This window comes from Lepisma saccharinum, chromosome 23 (assembly GCF_977018435.1).
Source record: "Lepisma saccharinum chromosome 23, izLepSacc3.1, whole genome shotgun sequence".
NCBI classification, from domain to species: domain Eukaryota; kingdom Metazoa; phylum Arthropoda; class Insecta; order Zygentoma; family Lepismatidae; genus Lepisma; species Lepisma saccharinum.
Genome location: NC_139251.1, coordinates 24,281,997 through 24,305,638, shown reverse-complemented (window position 1 = coordinate 24,305,638; position 23,642 = coordinate 24,281,997). Strand labels below are relative to the sequence as shown.

Here is a 23,642-nt window from a genome sequence, read left to right as displayed (position 1 = left end):
GCCTCGTTGAAGGGGAGAGGATCATTCTAATTGTTGTCGGTGGATGAATGGAGCCTCAACATAATGAAAAGAGAAGAACAACTTCATTCAACTATGTTTTTACGCCTGCCTGACTCCCTTTCCCATTGTGAAAAAAAAACCTTACGCCGAGGAAGGCGAAGAATATATTTACAGCTAGAGCTATCGCTGGCTAAACACTTTCTCTCAGCAGGAACAAACGACAATGGCCAATTCAGGCATCCGAGTTTCTCACATCTTGTAGCTACAAGAGTAAGCACTTCTTTCTTTCTTTTAGTTGTCTGTTCTTGAATCATCATCCTGAGAATCTCTCTCGCCTCTTACAGCGTGTGAGATACAATGTTACCAGGTCCTGAGAGGAAATTTTCCCTTTTCGAGCTGCAAAAAATCCCTTTTCGTTCAGTGTCCTCTGCATTTTTAAGAACTTGATGTTCATCGCAAAATAACCGTTAATTATTAAATTTCTTGGTTACTAAGCAAGCTTTTCGGAATAAAGTACTTATATATCAATAAAAAATAACAGAAAATCGTAATTACTAATACAACCTTGTGGTAATTCAATCAAATACGAAAACCGCCTTGACAACATTTAACATTGGATTTTCACTAGTTAGTTGTGTTAGTAAGGAAATGGTTGTTACGTAAGTCGAATTTAAACTCTTTATTAAGATTTATTTCACTTCGGAATAAAGAAAATATTTCCTCATACTTTTAAAAGTGGGGCAATCAGATATCCACATATTTCCCTGTAATTGTGATGATATTGTAACAGTTCCCTTTTGCGTACATTTCTAGCAGAATATTTCTGTACTGAGGGAAGTTTTCTTTCGTAAGGCAATACTGACGTGATCTTCATTTGCGTTGTCGGAAATTATGCGTTTTCAAGTTCGCGGCGCTGTCATCGCACGGCGGAAACTGGAATCTTTAAGGCGATGCAATTTATATAGCTGGAAGATAACGCACTTACGTGGTTAAAAGGTCAAGTTCCGCTATCTTTTTGTAACAAGGGAGTCGAATGATCAACCTCTTTCATACTTTTCAAAGTAACGTTTTCAAATAGACGTATCATAAGCGTAAATCATTATTTTATGATTGCGAGCTTGTTCTCAGCTAATAGCTAATAATGTTCATTAATAATAGTAGACCCACACATATATAGTACATTGTGCACAGGGTGCCGCAGTATAACATCGACAGACTTTCACTACGCGTAGAGGTCATCAATGGCACATACAGAAGCTAATAGTCTTTACAGAACGGCACATTTATCCTGCCTGTATGCAACCACGCGACACATGATCACGGTTTTTACTGGCTTATGTAACGCCCGTCCTAGACAAGAACGCTCTACTTTCCATCATACACGAAGACTTGAATCTCCACGGAGGTACACGTATCTGCAGTCAGGCTATGGAAAAGAATTGGCGTCCACACTAAGCCTTGTATACAGCTTCAGCCAGGGAGGCCCACGTCAGTCAGGGTCGTCGCCTACCACAGCTAGTTAATAATAACTACTCTCTGATATTATTATAAATCCTGGAACTTCACAGCGACCGATCTCTTCATCTGATTCCACCCACAACTGTTGCTTTATTGATCACATCACCATATCTTGAATCACCTATTATTCTCTTCTACATGTCAGTGCCACTTGCAACCTACACTTCCCTTTACCCTTCTCGCGACATCAGCAAGAAGGAGACACCACCTAAGAGTTTCACTTGACACCTCAACAACGGATTCACCGCATCAGGAGCTCAGACTAAAGCTACCTCCAAAAGAAGTACATGTTCCACTCTTCCAAGCGTATTGATTGTAGTCTAAGCGAAAATGTAGTTTGTTAAAATAGAGTACCAAAAGCCTAACCAGAGCTTGCCAACTTTAATAAATTTGCACGTGATTCAACTCTGGTTGTCTTTCCTTACTTCCTCCATTGCAAAAGAGTAAATTATTATTGTGTAATAATTAATAAACTTCAAATTGAAATTGCAAGTATCAAAAACAACTTCCAAGAACAGGGTAATTAGTCCTCGTGATGTAATTCTTCATTCAGTAACTATCTAACGAACACAACTTTCTTCGCGTTGTAAACGATTCTGCCAAATATTTTCCTCGAAAATAAAAATTCGAAACTGTTAGGTTTCGCTCGTGTCAATGTACGCTGCAATTAAAGCCGAGTTAGTTTTGACTGATTGTAAATGTGCGTACGTGCTACATTGTGCCAAACAGCGCAGGTACTTGCTAAGAACATGGCGGAAGACACCGTCACCTTCGATTCGAGCATGTCACATTCGATTCAAAATGGTTCCTCAACCGATGTTCCTTTGTTCTAGTGAAACCGTCAACAACCTTACGTGAATCCCCCCTCTTTTTTTTATCTTCTAAACGTAGCCTGTTCAGTGAAAGCGAATATTCGTATAACTTAAAACTTGATACACGGGCAGAAGCACAATGCGACATCACATTGTTTTTTCCCCCAGAGGTTTCATTGACTCATTCTCCTTTACCCAGTCGCGGACTTCTCCTTTCTTTTCCGTCAAAAAACTTTACAAAAGAAACTCGTCATGGTTCAAAACCACTAATTTTGAAGGGGAAAGTTGTGGCATTGAAGCAAACAAAACATTGGTATATAATTCATTGCTCTTAACTATCGTTGAAGAGGCTCGCTGGTCAGTTTAAACCATTGCAGGTTGTACATAACCTTCCTCCCTTTGCACACTCGCTTCATCTGCCATCTGTGACAGAAATCGAAAGCCAATTTTCCACATGCGATTCCGTATTGGGTTATTAACCTTGTTACTAAGATGTTGAGAGTTATGTTAAAAGTACATTACCTTTTATTGTCTTAAAAATTGTTCCTGCTTCTACAATGGTTGCATCATCATTAACCAAGTGAGTGCACAGGATTGCGATGAACTTTCTCGATGTATCTTAGTGTTCGTTCCCACTGTTCCTGGAAAATAAAACAAGATATAATGTGCTATCATACCTAATTAGTCGCATTAACTATTTAAATTCATGATAATTTAATTAAATTACACGTTCAATTTGATTTTGGCCTGAGAAACGATGTCATAACATACAAAAGATAGTTGAATGATCATTGAATTTGAAGAGATAGGATTATTTGCGTGGTTTTGATAATAATTGATATTTTGCAATATATGCATATCACATTTCTCGACATGGTTAGTAAAAATCGGACTCTCATGTAAATTTTTGGAGAATAGTTACAAAGGAAACATTTTCCCACAACGGTTCGTCTTCCACTTTAATATGTAGGTCCAGTCCCCATTATGCTTATCTGTCCATGAAGTGGACTTATAAAACGAAAACTGAAACTCATATTTACGCACCGCACTTTAATCTGTTTATTTATTTATTTATTGTTTTTGGATGGCAAAGTTAAAGCACAAGCCTCTACTTTAGACTATACAAATTTATAATAATACATAAGAATTTGAGGTAATATCAGAACTAAAATATTTAAAGAAAAAGATCATCAATTTGGGTCTGTTTAACAATCACAGAACATCGAGTCACAATGTAAAACAAAGGACGAACGACACAGCCACACTGGCGCCAACATCGGAAAAGTTCGGCACTGAGCGGCTGCATTCTAAAGAGATTTAATTGTAAAAGAAATTACGAACGGCATAACAACGCTGGTGCCACCATCGGAAAAGTTTGGCACTGAACAGCCTCATTCTAATGAAATCTAATTCGTCGGAATTCGGAAAATAGGTGTGGCATTTGGAAACGATACACGGCGGTATCACCGAAATCTGCCAAATCCGGCTTCATGCTGTGGTTTTCACAAGCCAGGGTCGCCGACCACTAGGACTCCCTGGTTCTTGAGCGATTTATTGGCGTCGTGTGAATCAGCAAGGTAAGTTCTTTCCATATTCACAATTTCCCGGCCCCGCCGCCACGATTGTCTTCGACAGAGCTGCAGTCAAAACTCCCCGATGCGTTGTAAAACGCCGCTGTGCCCAAATTGGTAGCCAAGGGAACAAAAACCGACCACTAATGAAAAGATCATGGCCCAGCCGACAAAGTGCCCTGGTACTTTTCGCGGAAGGGTTCACCAACCGTGCCGCCCAAAACTTTTCCATGCAGAATTTGACAAGGGGGCTTTCACGGGGAAATAAATTTCGGACTCATTTGCGCGGTGTAAATAGCACGCAGACGTTTGTTTGTTGAGGGGGCGCTTTTATGGGGCTTTTGCGGTTAAACGGGCAATATATCATTCTTGCCCCGCCCTTCTGTGTTTATGAACATGCCTAATGACACAATAACTGTCCGTTGAGCTTTGGGACTGACTGGCGCGACATTTTCGTTACCTGAGGCCTTTCTAGCCCAGTGTTGCAACAACCTGAATGTATAATTTCCCCTTTCCAGGCTAAAAAAATCCCTACTCTGCAAAATTTCCCCTTTACTTCAGAAATTGAAAAATGCAATCGCCAAACAATTAATTTATATTCCTGGAGTTGGAAAAGCCAGACAAACGCATGCGAACTTTTGTTTTGAGCTCACTTTAGACTCATATAGCCTAATCGGGACTTAAATTATTGAAATGGGATTTAACAGCTACTTGTAAAACTTAGTAATTATTGTTTCGTGTATATAAAAATTATCAGCTGTGTCAACAACGAGAAATGCTTTATTTCAGGTTAGAGGATGTTTGTTTTCACCTTCTTCAATTGTTTCCAAGGTAGCTTTTGAGTTCAAGGTCACGAATAACAAAAATGTAAATGTCACCAGAAAACTTCCGTAGGTTTTTCTGACATTGACACGATTAAGGGCTGGAAGAAGCCGTGTATCTGCAAGACATTGCTAGAAAAGGAAAAAGGATATTGAACTTCCAGTTTACATGAGATTTTTTCAGAGCCACCTAGTGGCAAGTTTCAAATTGTGCTAAATTGTCACTGTTACATTATTGTTTTATGTTTATTTGCATTTTCCTTGTGCCGTAGGCTGTAGACACTACATCAATTTAATTTTACACACACTGTAATTTTCTCTCCTCTTAATACAAGTATAATTATATTTCTTTTGCCAGTACAGGACACATATAGCGTAAACCAGTTTATACACTAACACACAACAGTGATATATTTTTATATTCTAATACACATTTATGTTATATATTTATGTAACACAGTTGGTAGAGCAGCCCAAGACTGAACTTCGTTCTGTAGTAAATAAAAGACTTTTCCATTTAATTCTATTCTATTATTTTCACGGGACATAATAGATTGTAGAATGCAAGATGTCCTGGAAACGCTGTTTGTACATAATCCACCATTTTGGTATCGGAAATACACAGAATAATTAAATAAATGTATTGGAAACTTATTACATGAGACGACATACATATCAGCACTGAACAGTTACAATTTTCAATAAAAGAGTCGAATTTTCTAAACTGTTTAGAAAAAATTAAAACATATTTCTGAAATATAATACTACTTTATCAATGATAAAATACGAATGCCGAAAAGAAATTGAATGCATGGTTGAAGAAAGCTGAAATACGAAAAGCTGCTACACTTTTCCGATCGTAATTTTCTTTCTGTTCCCCTAGGCTTTCAGAGCCCTGATAAATTCTAGCTGTCACCTTTGATAGCCGAACTCAGAAATCAAGTTTCCCTACATGCTTTCTGGCGCTTGCCGTGCTCTACCGAAATAAAACAACACACTGTTGCATGATCAACTTGCACCGAACCTTCTAACATTTATGACCCAAATCTGCCATAATTAATTTAGAACGAAAAGTAACGAAAAAACTTCATCAGACAATAGCTTCGGAGCTGCTCACAGCGGGTGACTCTTTCCAACGCACGCGAGTAGTCTGTGGAAGAAAAAAAGCGGATCCCGTAGATCCAAAGAATAAAAAGACACGGGAGACTTGCTGTTGGAAGACGCATGGCGCCCCCTGTCGCTAAAGTGCTGTCACCTGGCGGGGGACGACTGAATTACATGTGAAAACGGCGGTCACGTGGTTAATATTAATTTTCTCGGTCCGGCGTTTTGTACCGGGCATGTAGAACATACTGACCCCAGCATGGGACTTGTTCCCGACCCTCAGAAGTCGTCGTGGTTGTTAGGAAAGAACATAAATTCACGGAAGAAGAGGATTTCCCCCACAGGCTTTTGAAAGGGAATAAGCTTTGGTTTACTTCTCATACGCAAGGATTTATATAATCAAATTTAAGGTATCTCTAGGGATGGACGATGTCGGAAATTTGATATCGGGATATATGGTCAAGAAAATATTGTCACAGACTATACGATACGATATTTTTTCCGTATCGTGATATCGGCGATTATCGTCTCCACGATATATATCGCCATCGTGACGATCTATCACCGACACAACATGTCGCTAAAATATCGTGACAATATATATCGTGACCAAAATATCGTGACGATATATCATCTAGTTGATATCGCCTGGTCGATATTTTTTCAATATCGCGATATATCGTCCGACACTAGTATCTACAAAAGAGAGAAATGTGTGACCAAATATTCATTGAAATCATAGTATTACTATTTATCTTCCAGCACCTACTTCTTTTTCGGTAATTCTGACCAAATAATTTGCTTAGAATTACCAAATTCGTTTATAGTTACATTAACTGAACCAAGCAAACCAGTTTTATGTGTGTGGGGGTGCGAAGTTCTTATTACAAGCACCCGTCTCAAATTTCAATGCTGTTTATTTGAACAGCAATACATTTTTGGAGTTATACTGTTACAGTGATGTGTACAGAGAATATGTTAAATGGGAAACTCAACTGTTTCTCAACTAACTATAGAATATAATATTCCAAATAATGTTCCTACATATCTTGAAGCTTTACTTATTCGTAGTGACTTGTACCCTGTATTGATGTGTCTAGGAATTTTGCAACAGGTAGGAGGAGAAAGGGGGGGGGGGTGTTTTCTAGCAGTCTTATGTTTCACCGTTTTTCCCTGCATTAGACTTTTTTTTTTAAGTTGGCCAATGGGAGGGGTTATGGCCCCACCAACCTCTTCCACGGGCACGCAGTTGCACTTATGCATAAACTTTTGAAAACATTTCAATTCTTCAATAATAATTATGTGTATCAACAGAGGAAAAATTATAAACCTATTGAAAATTATCATTTCGATGATATTGGGTTTTTCAGCAATGACTTGTGATTTCTTGCTTAAAAGTAGGAACATGACTTTGATGTCGGTATTCTTGTAAACACAAAATAGTAAGATTTAAAGAGATTCAGCATACAGAGGTTATAAAAGATCTGACGAATTGGTGAAACGCATGTTCAAAATCGTAACTGATGTGTGAAAGATTAAAATGTTCAAATTCTGAACATTCTAGTGTTAACATTGCTTCAGATTAATCACTTTCTTGGTTTACTGAATCGGTTTGACGTGCAGTGTTTGCTAGTATTAACAGTGTTATTAATGTTGAACATAATTAGTAACTGAATGTTCACAGCTGTATCATAGCGTGAATGTTTAGTGCGAAACATTTGGAAGAACTTTAGACGTTCGAAATCACCGTTGTGGAAATTTACACCACACATTCTGCAAGAGGCGGCCCCTGTGGCGGAGTGTTTAGCACATCGCGCTACGACGCCAGGGGTCTCGGGTTCGAATCCTCGCCTTGGCATGGATATTTGTGAGTGTCCATTCATCAATTTCATCATATAGTCACTCATCCCCATCTTCGCAAATTAGCCAAAAGTGGCACAAAAGGTGAAGTAAATTAAAGCAAATCAAATCAAACCACAAAATCACTTTCTGCAAGTGAACCTGTTGCGTTCACTGAATGGAACAATAATTATAATTAATGATGAAGATATTCTCTATGATGTTAGAATATTCGTTAGCAAATTTGAGGAACACAAGTGACGAGATAAAGACAGAAATCTTCCGCAAGCAATTCTTTTAACAGGGGAAAAAGCATGGGGAAAGAGAAAAATACCCCATCAATCAAGCTTTACGATCTACGAGACCACCGTTAAAAGCATTTGTAGCAATCCCCCGCTGCTCCCTTTATTTCATTAGACCTCCTTTAGTCAACTTCTTGCAAAGAGTACCTCTGCTCCGAATCACGTCGTACGAGAGAAGGGGCCGTGGAATGGAACCCCTTACCGGTTGATTTCCGCTACAAATGGACTCTCGCAACTGCAAAAAGCGCGTGGAAGGGGGAGGAGGGGGCTAAGTCCTTCCATCCACTTCTCTCCCGTCTCCCTGTAGTCCCTCAAATATCCCCGGAGAGACGATGTGGAAGAGATCTTCTAAAGTATGGATGGGTTTTATCCACAGTCCCTCCTGGCAAATTTGAGAGCCATCTTTGCTATCCCGTAGGAGCAGTTTCGCCCTTAAAAACCGTACGTTTTGCATCCTCTTGCAACCTGTCCCAGTAGATTCCTCACCAAAATCCGTTTTAGAGCGCGTCTTTTACCTTTAAAACATAAAAGAGAGTCCATTTTATTCCGCATCGCCTTTTGGGATAAACAGCCCCCCATGTCCCCCCACCGAAGCTACCTAAATCCAATCACGGGAAGAAAACATTTATGACTGTCGACTACGAGAGAAGAACGCACTTCTCCTCAAAAGCTAAAAAGAAAGAAGAGAGAAAAAAAGGAACGAAATAAAATCTGATGTAACTTCAGAACTGGCGTAAAGGTTAGCTCAGATGGGGTCGAGGAAAAATCCGACAAACGACAATCGGATGCCTCGCTTTACAATTCCCGCGAGCGAAATCGTTTTTCGTGAAAAGCCCAGAGGTTCCATCTGGCGGACGGTTCGAAACGAAATTCAATCTCCCGCCTGCTTCGGTTCTTTCGATTCGCATGTTTTCCTGTCTGGGTTCATCAGGCTCTACCGAAGAAGCCATGAATAACGCAATTTCCTTCTTCCAAAAGGATGCATTTAAGATAAAAGGGGAGCACGGTGCTTTGCAGTTTCTTCTTTCTGCTCGTTTGTACTGTTAAAAGTTCACCTTCCATTTCGATTTCTTTTGAACAGTTCAGAAGAAAAAGATGCGAGGTATGAAGCAAACTTTTGCTGAATAGTTGAAAGATTCCGTTACCTCAGTGCAACCTACTAATTTGTTGAGGGTCTACGCTTGCGCAATGAACTCTTCAGTTGCTTCACCTATCTTACTCGCCTGATTTGGCAGTTGAAAACTAATGTTTGTGCTAGCATCTGTTCCTTTTGAAATAAAGTTCTATTAAGAATAAGGTAGGAAGGTAAAAACAATACAGTACATCAGTTGATGCATCCGCTAACAATTCCATTTTCAAGATCATACCTAGAAATGAATTAATCATAGTCAAGTATTAGCGTACAATGACCTAAGGAATACTAAAACAACCTTTGTTAGGTTAAAACAGGAGCGTGCATATGAACATTTTTCGGGGTGATAAAGATTGCACTATCTGCATTATTGCGATTTAAATAGTGATAATTTGTCATGCTTTATCATTAGTATCGTTATTTCGAGCACGTTTCGGTGGGAGGACGGGGGTTCAAGCCCAAACCCTTTTGCCACGCCCTTGAGTTCGAGTTAAAACTTACCAAGTTACAATTACATGTGCTTAGTTGGAAGTAAATGAACCGCTTGCAGTTACTTTAAAATGAACAGTGTTACTTTCTGCCTCTATAGGTTAAGGTGTGTTAAATAACCAGATATACCAAATCCAAATGTCTTCTTTGAGTAAGTTTTCTTGGTTAGAGAATCCAGTAACATTACACACTAAGAATTAAGTTGGATGCTGGTGTACGTATGCTCTACGGAATAGAACTGCGCTCGTCATAACTACGCATGCGCAAAGTGAATCACGTTCCGCGCAGGCGCAGAAGCCTTGAGAAATCTCAACATTTCACAGACTCCGCGTCACCAAAAGGTGCGGAAATGGATGTAATCGCATGAGGGTACGGAAGGAAGCTTTCCGCACTAAATTAAGACTGAAATAAGAGGGCAACAAAGAGCCCCACGGGACACGTTGAAAAGTGCAAGGGGAAGAGAAGAAGATGACGTTAAAAAAAAAGCAGCGGCGACTAAATCGAGCTCCCGGACCATAACAAACGTTCAAGACTCGCTCCCTTGGAGAACTTAAGCCTAATTAGAATCTCTAAAGAGCAGAGTGAGAGGGAACACCGAAACAAAAGACGAACGCGACGCGGAAAGAGTCCATTTTCGTGAACAAACAGCGTTAAGATGGCGGCGGAAGAGGCTGAGAGAGTAATATCCACGACAAAACTTCATGATGCAAGAAAAATTGTTACGTGTCTTCCCCTCCTCCATTTTCATTCTTTAAGAGAAGATGTTCATTATATCTGTATTCATCTTTTTAGTCTTCTTTCTTGAAGAAAAACCAGCATTAAACAAAGTGAGACTCAAGGGCAGTGTAGGTGATTTCACGCTCGGCGAACCAGCACTTTAGAAGAACGAAGAGTTACGATTTTTACAGTGTTGGCAAGTCCACGCAATTTTACGTATAAGCAATGTATTATTTCCTTACTGGCAAAAAACAAAGGCATATCTTACTCTATTCGCTTTTTATAGGGCCTAATCTCTCACTAAAGACAAGTAGGCAGTTACTTTAGCAAATACTACTCCCTTGAAATTTACCCACCAAAAAATGTGAAGGATACAGTCATTTCTCAACTCTACATATATACGAGGGGCGGCAGAAAGTTAAATTTTGAATGCAATTGCCTTTATAAATAAAGTTTATATTAACACTGTAAATGTTTAGCTATCGATAGCATGTTAGAAGTCTGCTAACAAATAAACATGTGTAGATTGTGTGGTCACGTTGTTGAAATACCGTTTGCTTTTTCCTCGTAGTTCCAATGATTTCGAATTCTCGTTAATGTGTTGAGTTTATCCTTTGCTGATATCGATAGAAGAACTCAATAAAAAATATCGTTTAATTATAATCGAATGTTTCCTTCCAATCAAAGACAAGTTTCGAGGCTTAGAATGGTACAGCAAGCGTTCATCCCAAAGCCATGTTTTTTTGTTTTGTTTTTTTCCTTACAGAAAACACTGGTGGAGCAAGAGCAGTTCAATGCAGAAGTGAACAACGATGTTTTAGCTCGATAATCAATGTCTCATACCGCAATAACAGACAACAGTTCCATTCTACATGTCGTTGGAATTTTGAATCAAATTCACGAGGATATTGTAAGAGAAATGCATAAATATGTCAGGCAAATTGACTCTCACCGTATTTAGTTAACCTTTTCTTTTACAAACAAAACAAAGACGAAGTAGTTGACAGCTCTTGCATTAGCATCAGTCATTATTGCAAGCATGTAGACTATGAGAGAAAAATGAATTCAAACAATTATGGAATCGGCGTGGTAATATTTAAACATTACAACATAAAAGAAAGTTAGGCAGTCATCTTTCAAGTTGATGTGCATTGCAGACAAATCATGAAAACTAACCCGGACAGGATTTAGTCTACTAATTGTACAACACTTTTGCAGCTGATCATGGTCTTCCACTCATTTGGAGGCGCTAATGATTTCCGCATTCTGCTTTCCAGAGGGGAAGCGTCGTATCCTTAACCTTAGTTCTCCGTACATACAGGATGTCCCAAAAAAATGTATACACACTTTCAATATTATAAAGTCAGTGTTTAATTAAGATACAGTTCATTTTCAAAATTTAACAGACATGAATAATCGTCTTTGCCAAAGCCTGTTTTCAAACAGATGACCGTTCTGGTCCAGGCACTGCTGCAAACGCGGAACAATGGAATCGCAAACATCAAGAATCATCATTTCGTATTTGTGAGCGTTCTCCTTTAATTCGTTGACTCTTGCCTTTTTTGTACCGTAAATTTGATCCTTTATTCGTCCCAATACAAAACGTCTAGTGACGTGAGGTCTGTTGAACGTGGAGCCCATCTATTCGGCACATTTTGCCAAGTACAACTCACAAAACCGGTCCGAATCATCTGCATTGAGAGCATGGGCTCTTCTTGGAACGCAACACTTCTATGCCAGAACTTCAAAACGTAACTGACACTTGTTAAGGTGCGTATACACTTTTATGGGACACCCTGTATATTCGACGTAGAGAACACATAGACTAATGATTTTTTATGTTTTAAAATAATGGAATTGTGTTTAGTCTTGTTATTCACGAAATCACGTTGTTTCAGGCAAAGAACACGAAACAGCAAGCGGCCACGAATCAGACGCAGCAGTTGGCGACAACGGCAAAAATCTGCCCAAGAAGCAGCGGAAAGCCAGGACAGCGTTCACAGACCATCAGCTCCAGACGTTGGAGAAGAGCTTCGAGCGCCAGAAGTACCTCAGCGTCCAGGACAGGATGGAACTGGCCGCGAAGCTCAACCTCACGGACACTCAGGTTAAAACCTGGTATCAAAACAGACGGTAAGTTCCTTTTTCTTAAAACGGGAGAACCTTTGACCTTGAAATGTTAGTTTTCTCTATTCACACAGATTCAATTAAGATTTTCACTAATGGAATATTTTAAAATTTAGATAATGTCATTATCCAGCAAATACCACTATTTGAAAGTTTATATGTAGCCTAACAACAATTAAATTCCAAAAATATTATTTTTGGCGCCAACATATTTTAGTCCGCCATTTTCTCTGCAATGACACCCAAGCGCAGTCAACAGTATCTCACATTTCCGAATTCCCCCAAAAACTACATTTGAAGGTCAAATGGTCTAATATCCGTAACTTTACAGCAGTGCATTTGGTACGAATGTAAGAATAGCATTTCAGTTGTATGACTTGTGCTCTTGCTAGAATGTTGAACTCAGCATCAAATAATTTATTTCCGAATTACTGGCATCTTCTCGCATTTTATGTGTAAATTAACATTACTCACATTGCATTGGATATTACTTAGCGACACTACTATTTGAAAATCGACAAGAGGCTGAGAACGAGAGGCATTTGTAACTCGAAACGAGACTTCTTCCTTCACGAGATGAGAACAGACTGTGACCAACGCATATTTATACATAATAGGCATCCCTAATCAGTTAACGAAGATTTTCTACACATGGGACACATTCAGTCAACCATTTTTATATTGGACGTATATTTTAAGCATGAGGCTTCCTCCCCCCCTCTTCCTCCCCTTCTTGCATGTTAAGAATGGCGGACACGCTTCCTCAAGTGAGGTTCTTACAGTTGCAAACCTTATCTGACACGAAACGCCACGCAGTTTTTACCAACACGGTGTCCTTTACTGTGTAAATCGATAGATTCACGTTTAGAGATATCACACTTGCTCGACAGAAAACGTTCTGGATGGATATCTTTCTCTCTATGGCACGCATACACAAAAGGTAACACAGAAAGGGCGCTTACCTGATTACGAACGGAAGAATTCAAGACAAAACAAAATATTACCTACAGACAAATTGTCCTGTATCATGTTCATTCATGTAGTACAATTTCACGTGGGACTAAGTGGTGGACAATTTGCATGTTAATAGCCTATTTATGCTTCTCACTCTATAAATCTATTTTAACACACAGTTTATACTTCTTCACTGTTGGCCAATGTTAAGTCACGGAATACAAACCTACAATGATAACATTTCGTCGAGCGATAAGTTTGCACACAAGTGCAACCCACCACAAGGAGTCAGAGTAGGTATATAGATGTCAGTAGAGTGGCCGAAAATGTTCCCCGCGTAAAGCAAATTCAGCCTATGTCCAGCAGAAATAAGCTGGCAAAGAGTCAAATTCTTATAAGAGGGCGTGTAAATTGCAGCAGAAGTTATTATTGGCTCATATTTATACAGTTAGCATGCTGTCATTTTTTAAAACTGACTAACGTTTTCATTAAGTCGTTTTTTTCTGTATTTGACATACACATGTAGGTTACACACAAGACATTGTAAAAATGAATATGGGTTACACTGTTAATTCTGTAAAGTTCAGCATTAATAAGTAAATTAATTACTTTTAATAATCAGTTGTGTCGTTGTTATTATAATCTTTATAAGATCTATCTTTAGGAAACTGTGTCTTAACACTGATGGAAATGCGAGGGGCTGAAACAAACTGTGGTTTGGGGGAGGGTGGATTAGAAAAACAGCTTTTGAGATCACTCCGCTGCTCGACTGAAATTCTTCACACAAGAAAAGGCGATCTAATCGGATTGTGAGCCCAAGAGAGATAAACGTATCGCAACGTAAAGATTCAACTAGCGAAAAGAGTCCCGAAAAAAAGGGGACGGTAAGCAAACAATGAACAACTCAGTAAGAAGAGGGATATGGCGAATCAACGGATTCACTTGCTCGGAAAATCGGCTGGCAACTTTCAACAAAGACGCATCGTTACATGGTCCATTTCGTGGACCTTTCTTTCGGTCGTGAACTCGTTGATTGAAACTCTTTTTTCACCCCCTCCACGAAAGCCTCCTTTGCCCTTGCACAATTAAAAACTGGCCGTGGTTGAGAGAGATTTTTAGCGGTGAAAAGAAGAGCGTGCGGCGGTTTGACTTAGTACAATTTTTCAAATTCTGCGTCCATTGAAAAACGTGAAAAGGCGATTCTCCCGGACTCAGCCAAGTGTGAGCCTTGATTCGGGGATAATAGCCCGATGCCAACCATGCATACTAATCGCGTAGCAGCAGCGATGGTGCTGCCCTCTGTTTGCTTGTTCGAAACCCCAAGAGCGTCGATTTGCTGCTTCCGAGACGCCATTTTCGCGATCAGTTTCACCTTTCTTTCAGCACGCGTGTTCCGAACCGAATCTCTTTGCTCTTTTTTATGGATATATTGCGTTTGTATTAGTCAAATGTCTATTTATTCTTATCGTGGTGGAACGTTTGCGGGTTCCCACATCATCGAATGCATATTTATTGCCTTTGTTCAATGGAAACTAGTCCTGAAGTTGTTGCTAATTGTACAACGTTTCATTCGTTTAACCTGTTTTGTGCATGATTTGTAACATGCACAGTTGAGTATTGCAACGATGCTGATCACATGACACTAGTGTCACATCTTGTTGTGCTAAAAGAAAAAGTAATAACGTAGAATGAGATTTGTGAATAACATATTTTAGCTTCGTAGCAGTTTAAAAAAAACACTAACAGCCCTACCGAGTGGTCAATAATACAAGTTATACACAATTCAAAGCAACCATGATGAAATCAGTACAGAAACAAAACAAGTGACAAACGCATCAATGCAATTATAACCGGTCCTTTTGCAGTTAAAAGCAATTATTCTCGAACCAGACTCGTAGCGGGGGGACGGGCGATAGGGCCCCCTCCTCAGAGTTGGCTATGCATTTATTGAAATTTTGCACAACCTCATAATTTCAGATAAGTTAATCGGGACTAAATCAGAGTTACTGTACAATGTGCCTACCCTGCACCGCGTGTTCTTCGATTCGATTTAAGGAGCAATTGGATGTAGTGTGATACCTGAAAAAGCTTCCAGTAATACTATTCGAAGTATCGCTATATTCCCCAAGGGCAACTAATGTGCAACCAGAAATGGATATGTAGTTTCCGGAGGGAAAAATCACCTCACTCCCGTACATATTCCACTCTGGTAACGTGTGGCAACTTAATTTATTAGTAGTAGTATTAGTAGCTGAACGTGCGTAATTTTCCGATGAAGTGGAAGATAATTTTCCGGATCCGGTTTTCTGTTTACTTGTAGAAACTCCCCGGAATTTTTCCGATTAATTTCGAAAAGTTAATTCTCTGGAAGAGAGAAATCAGACCTGGGGAATATTTTCTAGAGGTTTCACAATGACATTAAGTATATAAAAATCACAAAAAACGCACTGGATTCAACATGAAGTTTAAATTCTAAATTTATGTAATACTGAAGAAACAAATACTCATTGTAACGCCAAAACAAACATCACAAAATTTCCGAACGCAAGAAATGTCTTATTGACCCAACTCATGCTGAGAATAAGCTGTTTTTACTGTTCTTGAGCACAGCTTCTTGTGGGCTGAAGCAGCCGTGGCAGACAAATGATATTTTGCTGCGTCATGCGAACTGAAGGGACTGGAGTGGGCTAATCGTTAAGCGGCAGTCTGCTTTTGTTAACAGGCTGCTACCTCCATGATCTTTTAAAGAGTGGATGAAAACTCCATGAAAGGGCCGCTATTGAGAATCTAAACTGCCTTTCTATTGTGCTCATGATTAGTGTTGATTGTTTAAAATTCATTACGGTATTTTTTCCTCCTAGCAAGGTAGAATACAAGTGGACATTTTTTGCTTGAAAAACTTTACACAGAATGACTGTCTTTTCTTTCCAACATTTATTTTCCACCTAGTCTCCCAATAAGATTATCTAATCTTCAAAGCTCTATTTTAGAACTCTACATCAAAATAAAAGGTTTGTAGTTTTCCATTACGTAAATATAGACTTAAAGAGGCTTCATTCTTCAGACGTTAATGAGAGTTCAAGATGATGTTTCGAAATATGGCATAGATCACATTGTAGAGTTGGGCGCATAAATATTCGCCAGCAAACTGTCCATCATGATGTTTATTCTCTTCACTTTTCGCAATGAGAGCTTATGAACAGTTTTCAAAACAAAACTTGTACATCATAATGTACTGTGGTAGCAGAATTTGTCATTGAAAATGTGCTACTAAAATCCCCACATCGCCGTATAGTTTGGCAACACACATAACGCCGTGTAGGGAAGCGAATATTTCAGGATATAGGTGTCCTGTTTTTATTGCCGTTGACTGTACAATGAATTCAGTGGGACTATAGATAGAACCATCTAATGCATACAGTTGCGAAGTCTTTACTTTCATGAAGACAGATCGAAATAAATAGAAAATATAACATGAATTCATACAGTTATCGATTAAATTACATTTGCATAAATTCTGTATAAGAAATTGATAATTATTTTATCAATTAAAATCAATTCAAAAAATGAAACCAAATAAAAGTTTCAAAACGCAGTTGAATTCATGCATTGCATAAAATTCTGACTCTTTGGTGAGGGGGTGAGGGTGATGACTTTTCGTTATTATTGTCATATTTCTATTTTCCTAAACCTGGATAGCTGGAGGCTAGATTAAAATGCAAATCTTTCAGATGAACTGAGCAGCAGAGAATAATTATGAATACATTCAGAAGCAACGATTGTTTTAACGGAATATAAGTTAATTTTTTTAAACTTCATGGTAATATAAAGAAAAAAATGTCTCAAAGTATTAAAGTGGAACAGGTAATAACGAAAATAATGATTAAAAAAACGCTTCCCTAATATACAATAGCTAATGGTTCCTTAGGAGACATTTAAAAGCACAAAGTCTGTTGTTCAACATGCAATAGGCACTCGATGTAGACAATGCTCACAGAAGTGAACATTTACCGTGAAAGTGCAACCAATATCAACACGCGCAGTCGTCCACTATTGATTGCAATAATACTAATACAAGCCATTTGGAACTTGAATTGGCTATACCCAACTCGCATTATCTCACATTGACGACCTTCCTTGCAGTCAATATACATTCAACGTACTTCATCGTTCAATACATGGCTTCCCTCGTCATCAGCAATATGCTTTACGTCATCATGACACTATTTTTTAGTCTTATTTGTACTTTTGAGCCAAGCGTGGGAACATTGATATCGTCGCGACAATCTTTTCCCCTTAATACGAGTTGTGCGTGTACGGGATGGATGTTTCAATAACAGAGGCCATTACTGGTAATGTCAGTTTAGCTGAAAAATATTCCTTACAAATTATTGTTATGGATCCTGAGGGCTACGGTCCGGGAAAAAGGAACATAAAAAGTTGGTTGGTTGTTGTATATGGCGTGTAACAATCATGAGATGCTTATCGTATCCTGTGAAATTACACCACATGTACTAACTGGACTGTTTATGTATTATGTTTCGTTCAGATAACTGGTAATTGCGTCATTGGTATCCTGTTCCCTCTTACTTCTGACAAACTATAATCTGTCGAAACTTCCGCTTCGTGGTCCGAGAGCTGGGATTAAAATCTGGAATGGATTCAGCTCGAAATGCCATAAAGAGTCCTGGAAAACATCTGTATGTCAGTGATGGATGCATTTAGGAAGAGCAAACAATTGTAAAATGCATCGTTGCCGGGGAAAACATGCTTGAAAGAGTTGTACTTGAAACTTTGTACACGCTACCGAATCGTGAACTTGAGACTAGAAACTTGGATCGAATACAACTGAACGTCGATATCAATGTAGACAAGTTGGAGTTTCTACAGGTGGATCCGTCCGCTATATTCAGTTAACATATGATGACCTTGGTCGAAGAATAATGGTACTGTTATAATTTTAAGTTTGGTGCAACTAATTGCCCATATATGGGTTAACTTATTCTTAATTATATTTGGAAAGCTTTAAATGGAAGATACTTCAGAATTATATTTATGCATAGATTATCAAGGCCTCCAAACTACATTATATGAAATTCCCGAACATAAATGTAATAAATTTAGTCTATATTCGATAACACATTGCATTCATCCTAACAATTTATATAACGTATTTTATCTTTACCTGCTTAGTTATTCGTAATTTAGTATTTTATATGCGTAACACACTGAATAATTAATCCATCTATCTTGTCATTATTTTTTTAAATACTTTTTTTATCTCGTAGTAAATATTTGTATTTTAAATATTGGTAAATAGATTCATTATATTCTATACAAGAGTTTATAATGTTTAAACAAGCAATGTAACGTGTAATTCGCACATTATCACAATGTTACTAAATTTGTTGTACGTGCAAAATGCAAGTCTCTTTATAACTAGTGATTTCATGATAGCTATATCGTGTTCCCGCTTAATTATAGCTGTGATCAGTATTTTGCGCATTGAAAGTACCAAAAAGTAATGTTGACTGTATACATGCAATCAGCACTATGAAAATTTATAAATGTTTACAATTTTTGTACTCAAATCTCACTGCATTACTACATAAATGTGGCATGTTTTACATTATTTGTATAATGTGATGCATAAGTATTATCAAGCAAATTATCTATAACCCATGTTTATTCTTTTGTTTACGCAAGTAGAGTGTCAAGAATTGAAACAAAGTGACAACCAAGCTGCTTACAATCTCTGCACCAACATACGTAAAAATATATTCCTTTAAAAAACGTTTGTTGCAAAAGAAAAAGCAATGAAAATATTCATGAACAAATTTCTGAACAATGCTTGTACGTACATCGTACGAAGGACAAAAATTGGGAAAAAACACGTTCTGTTTGTGCAGAATTACTTAAAAAATTATCAGCATTTGGACCATAAAACACAACAGACCGTTTGTTGGCTATTGTTACTATAGCCTTGTGTAGTCCCACGACTGTCTTCACATTTCCTGAACCTACATTACAATATCGTGACAGAATCTCATGAAAAGTAGATTTGGAGGAAAACTTCTTTTGTACAGCGCGTTGCGACTAATGCGTTCGAGAGAAGCGTACAAATCCGGTACGTTTCGTCGAGGAACGGTATTATCTTTTTTACATGACGTGCGTGGGTAAGGAAAAACAAATACAGCTAGTACGAAAAATTGTCAAAGTGGAACGGAACAAGTGATCCAAGGGGGTTGTTATGTAACTGAACAGTCACCCAGGACCATCGAAACTCGCTATGTGGAGCAGCGTAAACATGGAGTCGCGAGAATGAAACCTAACGGACCTGAATGTCGAAGAAACTGAAGGAAAATGAGTTTGGAAACTCAAAAATGAATTCGCATTGAGTTAACCGGTGCGATGAGATTCTAGGTTCTGTGTTTTGTAGCGGTATGGCTGATACGCATGTCGGTTCTTCGATGGTTGCCATGTTTTGTCGCCTTTTTCCATAGTGTACATATACCGTTAACACCGTTGAAGAGTTTCTTAACAGGATTGGATGTGGTGTCGTAGGACACGATGCGCGCCAATTATAATTGCTGTTGCACTTGCTTTAAAACAATGGTACTTCAGGTAACGTTAAATATGTTCATTTTTTTCTGGCGGGAAGCATGCCAGAAGCTTACAAATTTGGGTGATATCCTCTCTGCAACACCTTTCCTCGAGTTTGATTGTGTTTTTTATTACAGTGGTTGGGTCAGTTCAAACACCGATTAATTGATTGATTTATTTTACTTCGCTTTTCTGCCACTTTCATCTAATCGCGAAGATGAGGATGAGTGATGATATGAAATTGATGCGGGGACGCTCACAAAGATCACCCTTGTCCAGGTCGGGTTATATGTGCTAACCTCTCCGTCACGGATGTTGGCCAAATACCGAATACCTTACAGAAAATGCAAAGCACAGTGCCTACATGTTCATAATGCCCCCACCCGCTTTTTATTACTCCATCTTTACGTCCTTATCTCATGTGTGATTATACTGTAGATTCCTTCGGACTTAAGTATATTATCTAGATCTTTTATAAGGACATATATAAAGTATATAGTACCTTCCGTACTCAGTTTCACGAAGTCAGGACAGGGCTTCCGGAATGGCATAGTGATAATGTCGGTTCTATACACATCCTTGCTCGCATTCCACTTGAAACTGTAGCTGCAATTCCGATTAACCATTCTGTGCCTTATATTATCTATTTGTGCTACAATAGCTCAAAGTATGTACTATTAAACACAAGCATATGCGCAGATAAATTACGATTTCCATTCGCTTTACTTTATGTTATGGCAGGTTGAATAAATTAGCAAATGCCCCATTGAACAAAGGACAAGCACAAATGCAATTTCGATCTGATAGCGTAGTCGTTGTAATCAAGAGCTCGCATTCGATTCCTGACAGGAATACATTTCAGTGCTAGCCCCTAGAAGCTTACCTACGCACCAAGTGAACTTTAATTTTTAAATTAATATTTTACAATTTTGTGCTCGACAAAAAAGAAAAAAAATCACAGAGGGCGGAAGAATATTGTATTAGCCGTAATCAGCTAATTGTTCGCATGTGTCATTGTGGTGTTAAGTGCACTACATCATTAAAATATAGTGTAATTGATATTTTATTTTCAACGTAAGGAATGTAATTGTGTTTGTTGTCGTGGAAACAAAGTAATAATTACTGATTTTCTTTCTTTTGTAGGACAAAATGGAAGAGACAGACCGCAGTTGGACTAGAACTTCTAGCAGAAGCCGGAAACTACGCAGCATTCCAGCGAATGTACGGCGCTCCACCCTACGGCTGGCCCTACCCTCCACCCGGGTCATCACCCGTCGACCTATACTACCGCCAGGCTGCCGCAGTAACGCTTCAAAAACCCCTGCCCTACAGGCTGTACCCTAGTTTGGGGGTCGCCCCTCTCAGCCCTGCTGGACCCTCGCAACTACCATCCCCTCTGTCAGTTACCCCTTTGACGTCATCAGCATCGGCTGGTCTTAGTTCGCTAGCGGCATCTTCATCCTTGTCATCATTGTCCAATTATTATCATCGTCCAGGCTCAGAAAGAGTGTGAAACATGTGTACATATATCTATAAATAAATATACATATTATATATATACATAGATACCAGCTCGCATGATATACGTGTTCCTAAATTATTGCCCAGATATTCCAAACTTTCAGTATTTTTAGAGTCCCGTTGAAGCGGAAGAGGAATAAGTTTTAAAAGATCATTTAAAAATAAAGTTCCCAAGCACTGAAAAAGACAAACAATACATTACATACGTAACTGGTGTTAAGTTCCTGTGCAGTTACATTTCAGCGTACAGCACTTTGGTTTCTTATAGTCTTTTTGTTAGTGCATGTAGCTATATCTGTCTCGTAATACTTTTACGTTAAATGGTTGCCTGGCTGTTTCCCCTTGTACACAATTTCTTGGTGTAGATTAAGCAGCAGAAGATAGATTTTAATTTGCCCTTGCACAGGCGTGAACAATGTAAATTCTAATTTCTAAATGCACCTGAGCTTCATATCAGAGATGTGTTTGTCTTACATGTGTCCATGTTAGCTGTTCAGCCTAAAATACAACCTTCTTGTGACATAAGGTAGTGCATTTTCAAGGAATATTCCGAAACGTGTAGACTGTTATCCATTTTGTTCATAAATTGAGAATTTAGCTAAGCATACCTCTATGATATGAAGTTTCATGGTGCACGTTTATCAGGTCGCAATGAATTGCGGAGTTTGTTCAATAATTCTCACCTGTAACCATTGGAACAACATTACTGAAGATAAATTTAATGGAAGTTTCACTTGTTACATAAGCGTTGTGACTGGTGGCGACATCTTCGAACCGGTTCTAAACTCTTCCTTGCTTTCAGCCAGGCAACAAATGTCCGTGCGACGGACTCTTGCGTACAAACACGGATTAAGCGGTGTTCGTAAATTCATCCCATCGTTTCCACATCTCATTACAACTAAGTTTTAAGTTCCATCCTGACTTTGCTTGCTCGCAACACAAGCATCATTGTAAATAGTGTACAAATATCGACATTCCAGTTCAAAACAATATACTAATAGAACTGTGCAGTGTGCATGTGTGTGTATGAGTCTGATGTAAGCGCGAGCGTTTTTTCGCTATTCAAGTACACTTGATGTACGAACTGATGTCTTTAATGAAACTTGTAAAATGTTGTTGTGTAATTTTATATGTATTTTTGTTTTCATTGATTAATTCATAATCACGCAGTGTTTTATTTTTGTAAACGCATCGTTATTCTGTTTTTGCGTTATTATTCGCCTCTTTTGTTTTGTGAAAAAGAACAGTGAACGAATAGAAAAAAAAATATTGTCGTGAGTGACCGCATGATAAGACATAATGTTCTCTGGCTGCATGTGTTCGCAATGTTCGTTGTACAGCACACCCTCAATACTTAACAGACGCAGCTAATGTGTGCACCGCATAGTGACATTCATTTGTTTGTAGACTGGAAGAAAGTGGCTGTAGTGGGGAAGCCTCAAGCGGCAAGAGCAAACAGTTGTCACTGCTAACAAATCTTTGTATCGACGCTTTGTAATAAATATATTTGAAATATAATTACAGTGCCTTTTACAGTTGCTTGTTCAGGTCTTAATCCTAACCTTCACCTGTATAATTGTGATTTTATTTTATTTTCCCTACTTTTATGAACGTTAATATTCGCCTGCTAACAATAGGAACATTGCCAGTGACGGCATCAAGGTACAAGGTGAATATGTACAGGTTGACCCATCACACTCTTTGTTTTGCAGGATTATATTGGAGATATTTTTATTCGAGTTTCAAGAGACAAAGACTTCTAGGAGAGGTATCTTTAATTAACAGGTTCTCAAGAGGAATTGAAAGTCAATTAATGCAAATGTAGGAAGTTTATTGCACAATACTTGAAATTATGCTACCTACTATTGTTCTTCAAAAAATGAAGGATTTCCAAAGTGTGACGTCATATGTTCTTCGAATATTCACTCACTTTGGTTATTGCCTTTGCAACAGTAAAATTAAGGTAGAGATGTGAAATTCTACCGTTCACGAAAATTTCCAAATACACACAAGTGTACGACAGGCATATAAGATTAATTAAACATTACTGAATTTGAATTGAAATTCAATGAGTTTGTACTAGAAAACGGTGGAGGACTATTTGATATCATGTCACATGAAGATCATTAATT

The 23,642-nt window shown here is 38.5% G+C and overlaps 1 protein-coding gene across 1 annotated transcript in view; it reads left to right on the top strand.

Moving 5' to 3' along the window:
- LOC145977840 (homeobox protein B-H1-like) overlaps window positions 1-22,999 on the top strand; it is a 56,911-nt gene extending 33,912 nt beyond the window's left edge. The window contains exons 2-3 of the mRNA XM_083110163.1: window positions 12,204-12,438; window positions 21,133-22,999. Coding sequence (XP_082966289.1) covers window positions 12,204-12,438; window positions 21,133-21,502 — 605 coding nt within the window. The 3' untranslated portion in view covers window positions 21,503-22,999. The remainder of the gene's footprint in view (window positions 1-12,203; window positions 12,439-21,132) is intronic.
- The last annotated feature ends 643 nt before the right edge of the window (window positions 23,000-23,642 follow it).